Source organism: Pinus tabuliformis, chromosome 8 (genome assembly GCF_031772625.1).
Source record: "Pinus tabuliformis cultivar Carrire ecotype Pingquan chromosome 8, CPIR1, whole genome shotgun sequence".
NCBI classification, from domain to species: Eukaryota; Viridiplantae; Streptophyta; class Pinopsida; order Pinales; family Pinaceae; genus Pinus; species Pinus tabuliformis.
In genome coordinates this window covers 829,639,706-829,647,445 of record NC_142294.1, presented here as the reverse complement: position 1 = coordinate 829,647,445, position 7,740 = coordinate 829,639,706, and the positions used below count along the sequence as shown (strand labels likewise).

The 7,740-nt window shown below is 38.8% G+C and overlaps 1 protein-coding gene across 1 annotated transcript; it reads left to right on the top strand.

Moving 5' to 3' along the window:
* The first annotated feature begins 235 nt into the window (after positions 1 to 235).
* Positions 236 to 5,945, top strand: LOC149238160 (pentatricopeptide repeat-containing protein At4g14850-like). Its single transcript, XM_089369487.1, has 5 exons — positions 236 to 2,810; positions 2,927 to 3,024; positions 5,183 to 5,305; positions 5,421 to 5,504; positions 5,775 to 5,945. Exons 1-5 carry the CDS (start codon positions 236 to 238, stop codon positions 5,943 to 5,945), a joined length of 3,051 nt encoding a protein of 1,016 aa, XP_089225613.1.
* Positions 5,946 to 7,740: the final 1,795 nt, after the last annotated feature.

Genomic DNA, 7,740 nt, shown 5'->3' with positions numbered 1-7,740 from the left:
TTCAATCAATAACCAATTTCATGGCTTTTTTGCAATTCATGCTTCAGATCTCATGTTTTGTCGACATTGTAAAACCATTCATTTTTCACTTCAATCAATAACCAATTTTCATGGCTTTTTCCAGGCTTGAATGCCTTATGGGGTTATTACTTCCGGTTTACACTCACATTTATCACCATTTCCACCGTATAATTTCACACCTACATGCATTTTCAGCCCTCATACTGACAAAAGCATGAGTACCCTCCTGCATTGCCATCTTTTTGCGAAGGCTACTGGTTTTTGCACGTCCACATTCCTCACACACCCCAAAGGACAACCAAAGCAGACAGTGGAAGATGTGATTAAACTCTGCAAGCAGGGCCGAGTACTGGAAGCTCTGCGTATAGGGAGCCAACGAGGATCTTGGATGGATTCGGACATGTATGGCTATTTTCTGCAAGGGTGTGCCAAATCGAAATCTGTAGCAGAGGGAAAATGTGTCCATGCCCACACTATCATATCTGGAATTCAGCTGGACGTCTTTTTGCATAATAATCTTGTCAATATGTATGCCAAATGCGGCTGCATTGAGGATGCACGCCATATGTTTGACGAAATGTCTAACCCTAACACAGTTTCTCTCAATACCATGATTGCAGCCTATTCAAAATGTGGGCTTGTAGAGGATGCATTGAAAATGTTTGTCAAAATCAGTGAACCAGATGTAGTCTCCTGGAATACCGTTATTGCGGCGTTTGCAGAGAACGGCGATAGTGAGGAGGCCTTGAGATTGTTTCAGAAAATGCGAGGAAGCAATGTAAAACTAGACCACTTTACCTATGGTACTATTCTGAAGGTATGTACTAATTTAAGAGCCCTGGAGCAAGGCAAACAAGTTCATAGTTATAGTATCAAGACTGGGGTTGATGTGGATACCTTTGTAGCTAGTACCCTTCTCGTTATGTACTCAAAATCCGGGAACATGGGTAACGCACGAAAAGTGTTTGACAAAATGTATGAACGAAATGGGTTTTCATGGAATGCTATGATTGCAGGGTATGCTTCGGATGGGCAGTCGGAGGAGGCTCTGAATTTATATTACCAAATGAAAAGCACTGGCATTGAGCCAAGTCAGTTTACCTATCCCAGTGTTCTTAGTGCATGTGCTAGCTTAGGATCGCTGAAACAGGTAGTAGAGATCCATAATCATATTTTTGATATTGGACTTGAGTTAGATATCTTTATAGGAAGTGCACTTATTGATGCTTATGCCAAATGTGGAAGCATAGAAGATGCACGCAATGTATTTAGTAGAATACCTGAACCAAGCTGTGTATGTTGGACCGCTATGATTGCAGGATATACACAAAATGGGAAAAGCGGAGAAGCCTTAAAACTGTTTTGTGAAATGCAACAGACAGGAGAGAAACCGAATCCTTTCACCTTCACTACTATCGCCACAACATGTGCTGGTCTCGCATCTCTAGAACATGGGTTGCAAGTGCATAGCCAGGTCATCAAAATGGGATATGAGTCAGATGTCTATGTGAGCAGTTCTCTTGTTGACATGTATGGAAAATGTGCAAGCCTAGAAGATGCACAGAAATTGTTCAACAAAATGGATAAAAATGTTATTTCATGGAATGCGATGATTGCAGGATTTGTTCAGAATGGGAATAACGTGGAGGCTCTAAACTTCTTTTTTCAAATGAAAATAGCAGGGATTAAACCAAATGAGGTCACATTTACCAGTCTTCTCAAGGCTTGTGCTGGATTCGTAGCTCTAGAGAAGGGTAGTGAGATTCATAATCACACCATCAAAACTGGGCTTGAGTTAGATGTCTATGTAGGCAGTGCACTGGTTGATATGTATGCCAAGTGTGGAAGCATACAAAATGCATATCACGTTTTTAACAATATGCCTCAGCGGAATGAGGTTTCATGGAATGCTATGATTGCAGGATATGCTCAGCATGGAAGTGGTGAGGCGGCACTCCAACTATTTGAAGAGATGCAACATGCCGGAATCATGCCCAACAGTATTACTTTCATTTCTGTTTTGTCTGCATGCAGCCACGTAGGCCTAGTTGATGAAGGACACCACTACTTTAATAGCATGATAAAAAGCCATAACCTTACACCAACAATTGACCATTACGCTTGCATGGTTGACCTTCTCGGCAGGGCTGGACGCTTGGAATATGCAATGGACATGATAAAAAATATGCCTTTTGAACCTAGCACTATCGTTTGGCAGACATTGCTTGGAGCATGCAGAAACCATGGGAACATGGAGCTAGGGCAATATGCAGCAAAATGCATTCTTGAATTGGAACCTCAAGACGCTGCAACATACGTGCTTCTGTCAAACACCTATGCTTTGGCTAGAAGATGGGATGATGCACAAATGGTTAGAAAATTAATGAACGAAAAGGGATTGAAGAAGGAGACAGGATACAGCTGGATTCAGGTCCAGAGCAAGGTGCACAAATTCATGGCAAGAGACACTTCTCACCCACAAACAGACAAGATCTATGCAAAACTAGACGAGTTGACCACGCTTATCAAGATGGCAGGGTATGTGCCTGATACTAACTTTGTGCTTTATGATGTGGAGGAGCAGCAGAAAGAACATTTTGTCTGCTATCATAGTGAAAGGCTAGCCATTGCCTTTGGACTTATTAGTATACCCTTTGGGATGCCTATGGTAATTGTCAAAAACCTACGCATTTGTGGTGATTGCCACATTGCTACCAAGTTCATTTCCAAGATTGTTGGGCGGGAACTTGTTGTCAGGGATGCAAATCGCTTCCATCATTTTAAGGATGGTATGTGTTCTTGTGGTGATTATTGGTGATGCTATGTGTGAAAAGAAGAGAAGCTAGAGCTTCATTGGTTGCTGCCTCTGCTTTGCTAGCCCTTGCTTCTGTTTTGGCAACTTCAGTGTTTGGAACGTGTGGGCAACATTACATGATTTTCACTGTTTTACAGTTAATGTGCATACCATCGATGGCATCAGTTCTAATGTCTGCTCAGCATCAGGTAATGAAGAGAATATGTTTTTAGATTATGGTGGTTCAAAACTAGGAATGACTTAAGCTGTAGGACGAGAAGATGGAGATACTTGGTTCATTGTACTGGAGAGAAGAGCATTCTCTTGATCTAGCAGGTGATATTGGATAGAACCTTAATGGTTGTGCACTCAATACTTGCAGCTTTGCCTTTTTCTGGAGAGAAGCGAGATACTATTATCAACCTATGACGATAACTAAAATTTTTGACAAGACAATTATTGAACCCAACAGATAGAAATGTCGTGAATGAAATAAAATCTAAGAGCCATACAATGTTGTTGCTATGTAAAAGTGATAAATCTTTAAGTAAAGATATTATGTTTTGAACTGCTGGGAAGTTACAATGTCATGATCAGCAGCATCTCGTGAAGAACTGTTGGTGGAAGCAACTCTTAAATGCAGACATCAGCACTGAAATGTGCATGGTTGAGTACATAAACAAGTGCAAAAAGTGCTGATACTGATTGACAGCCAGTAATTTTTAAAGCTCCAACAAGGAACAGCAGTAAAGTGCATATAGACTGAATGCAGAAAAAAAGGGAACATAGTATTAAAGAGCAACAATGTTGAGGTGATAGAAAACATAATCATTGGTGTTAGAGTGGGAGAATAATGGTGGGTCTCTGGATTGAAGCCAATTTTGACAATATTGTTGTTATCCTACAGAGATCAAAATGGATCAACATAGTGACAACATGTCTTAATGCAACAGATACAATGGTGCATTGTAAGGAAGAGAGCTTGAAAGTGTGCTATGCTCTTTAGGAGAATCTGTCAATTAAGAAATGAAAAAAATATGAAGTGTTTCAAAAAACAAAACAACCAAACAAAAGTTCTTAACTTCTTACAAACAAAGGCCTTCTAATTGCTGCGTGATTATAAACTGTAACAATGAAGGAGACAATGCAAACAAGAGTTGCTTAACCATTTGAGGAAACAAAACTAAAAGGAATTTTCTTTGATGTTTGCGTAGAGTACTTTTAAAATTGATGCACAAATTTTCTCTGATCAGTTATGAGTTTGTCTAGCATGCCTTGGGCTAAATGAACTATGTTTTTAACTTTTCTGTAATAGAAAACTATGGCCAATGCACATTTTGACCTAATGATGATGTTCTATCCAACATTCGTCTCCATTGAGCCTAGAGATTAATTTTGTTACATCTCATAACCTACCTCTCCCTGAAGGATTTAGCATTCTCATGTTGCCTAAGATGTTTTTTGGGTTATCGGCCTTTTTCCCTCCTAATCTTCTAGCTTGTTCCTTTGGAGCCTCATATTGGAGTCTTCTGGCCACTTCTGTAGCTGCCTAGGTCTACACCATCAACAATTTTATGTGGATCCTTCTAGCCACCTTGGATTCCTCACAAACTATCCATTTAAACCAAAGTCAAAACCATCTTGCATGCCAAGTTTCTTTCAATGTCTTAGTTTTCACCTCTCTACTAAGTTCATGTGCCCTTGCCTTTGCCCCCCACACCAAAAATGGTTGTTGCTGAGATTGTGTGCCATAGAAAATGATCATGAGAAGGTTCTGTGCACTTTGGAAAATCGTGCATACTTGTTAGTTTTCTAAGAGACACAACCTACTTTGTAGGGATATCGTCCAGACTTATTTTGGAGAATTTGAGCATTGGTTTAAACTTTACATTTTTGCCACCTTTGCTACTATGAAATGTTGCTAAAATCTTAGCGATGTGAGAATAAGAGAGGTGATTGATTTTAAATTGTCATGGATATTCATTGGAAACGTTCATTGCTATAGATATTGTAATGTTCTACAATCTTTTTACCCTGCCGTATTGAGGATTGTAAACTGAGTATTTCTCACTTATCACATAAATTACTAAAAAAATTGAGAACTAAAATGAAAGAATGAAGCAATGACACACTACCCATGCAATGAACACAACATTCCAAGTAATGAACACAAGATGTCCCTTGGGAAAACCTGATATCGAGAAAACTCAACTAGAAGGCCATGGATCTTACAGATGGTAACCATGTTATCAATCACCTCAAGGAGAGGGCCTTACAATCGCCTCAAGTTGAAAATGGTTGTGAAGGTGCTTGGCCCCACTCTGATTTGAAAAGTGCTCATTAATCATGGAATCTGGACACTTCTAGGGATTCTTTCAAGTCCGAGATGCAAAGAGCACATTTTATTTAGATGTCAAATGGGGGAGCAATGCTGCTCACAGTTCTGATTATGAAGTTACCAGAAACAGGTTTGCAACAGAAGATGTTCATGTATCCATCATCCCTCTCAATGGTCAGAGACCACCATTAATGAAAAATAACCATGCTTCTGCAACGAAGTGTCACGGATGCTTCAGTTCATGTGCAATTTAATGTTATGGTGCAGCCCAAGTTAAGGCTTCTTCCACAAATTAAGTTGTTGGATGATACTTCTCAGACTGCAATATGCATGTTACAGAGAATTCACACAGTGGGTTGATGAGCAAGTCATATGAATATCACTCTGTTGTTGGTTTATTGCCTGTTGAGTTTTCCAGTGAAGGTATAGAGAATAACAATCAGACAACTGTAAAAGCCTTCGGGGAAACTAACTTCGAGGAGGAGAACAGATCTACTGAGCAAACAGAATTAAATTTGAAACCTCGCTGATTGCCTGTTGAGCAAGTTGAAGACAATCCAACTCCACAAGGAAAAATTTTGGTTCTTTCCAAATTTTGATGACACGCATGATGTTCCAAAGGAGGGGAAGCAACAGCTTTTTGAAGACGATGATATGTCCGATGCTCAAATTCCAAGAGAAGACCTTAATGTGAATACTCTGAATTGTGAACAGCATGAGGAAGATACAGGAAAATATAATAATGATTATGAAGCTCATACCGAATTCAAGGGCAATGACAACTCTCTTTGATACTTAATAAAAATGGGTAACATTAAAAGAGGGCTTGGAGTTAGCAAACTCTGATGGAGAAGGGGAGTCAGAAAAATTATGGTCCTGCAACTTCACCTTACAGCTTGCAAATTCTTTGACAACTGAAGGGGTTTTTCAAGGTGCAATACGTGCTTTGGAGTCTGGACAATAGCACGCTAGTAAAATAAAGTATCCTGAACTTGAGATGGTTTTTGCAACATCAATATTGCACGTTCATCTTATGCAGTAGGAAGCTGCAAGTTCTCTAGAGAGAGCTGTGAACAAATGTGATAACATTTGGAATTCAATCCCTTAGGATCAAAGATAGCGTTGTTGTGGCCTGCACCTTTATAATGAGTGCTGCACATGTTTTATCTTCTACGAATATGTGATTACAGGGAGGCTTCAAACCATGTGAATATCTTAGATGCTTGATGCAGGAGCTATCTCTCCTTAGTCAAATCACCTTGTCACCTTGTGATTAGAGCCTATAAAATGCAGGAATTTTTTTAAGTGGATAAGATCCTCATGTATAAGAAAACATAAAAGTAGATTTTTAGTAGCTAGATTTTAGGCTTTAGTTAGATTCTAGAACTAAGGAGAGGAATCTCTTGAGAAATTCTAGATCTTTCCTTCCTCAAGAGAATTCAAGATCTCTCCTTTTCCAAAAGAAGTCTAGATCCTTCTTCTCCAATAATAGATATGGATGTAAGTCATTTGTGTTGGACTTGGTAGCGCTCCTCTTGTGTTTTGCAACATGTGCTTGACCGCCTCTCGAGGATCCCTTAACTCTGGTGATGCATCCATTTACTAACACCGGTGTGTTTTGGTGTAATGGCAATAGTGATCCCAACAATTTGCTCAGTGTGTGTGTGAGAGGGCAAAGAAATCCAGAGATAGTTGTGGCGAGGATTATTTATGTAATTCTATTTATAGATATTGGTTATATAAAATAATTGTGTTTTATAAAATATTGTGTACTATGTTGATTGGAATAAGAGAAAGCTTACGAGGTTTGAAGTGAAATTTCCCACCAAGCGGTATCAAACTCCTAGGAAGAGAAGAATACATTCATGTAGCTTGTTGTTGGAGTTCTTCAACACTGGTACCATATTTGGAAATTTTCATCCAAGTGGTGTTTTCAACTTATTGATTCTTCCATTTGATCAAGTATTTAAAATACTCCTTGTTCCTAGTTCTCTTAGCCACCCTTTTGTCTGTTATTGATTCAATCTGTTTTGTTGGTGCTAGAGGTAGTTTTTTCTTCCATTCGATAATCTAAATTTCATCACTGATAGGTTTATCTATAGAAACATTTGTTAGCTCCTTAAAGGGGTATAGATCTGAAATATTAAATATTTGAGAAATGTCAAACTCTTTGGGTAATTCTATTTCATAAACATTTAAGGAGAATAGACTTTGCATGGCCTAATCTTTTTAAGTTTCAATTTGTTATATTCCCCTTTACGAAATCATTCTTTTTGAAGATGTGCCATGACCTGATCTTCAACGTCAAAATCCAGTTGTCTTCTCTTTGAGTTTGCTCTTTGTTTGTACTTGTTACTGCTTTGTTGTAATTGTTGCTTGGCCACAAAATCTTCACTGTCAGTACTCCCGAATTCCTGTTTCCCAAGATTTCTCAATTCATAGATTTCTCTTGGGTGCATTTCATAAAAAATTTGGAATGGGCTTATTCTTGTGCTTTTGTTAGGTGAGTCATTATAGGCAAACTCTCCTTGAGCAAGTACCCGATCCCATTGTTTGGAATTTTAATTCACTAAACTTCTTAAAATAT

Coding starts and splice junctions, on each gene's coding strand:
- LOC149238160 (XM_089369487.1), top strand. CDS start 236: ATGAGTACCCTCCTGCATTGCCATCTTTTTGCGAAGGCTACTGGTTTT. Junction 2,811..2,926: donor CTTCCATCATTTTAAGGATG/GTATGTGTTCTT, acceptor TGGCAACTTCAG/TGTTTGGAACGTGTGGGCAA. Junction 5,306..5,420: donor TTGCAACAGAAGATGTTCAT/GTATCCATCATC, acceptor GTTATGGTGCAG/CCCAAGTTAAGGCTTCTTCC.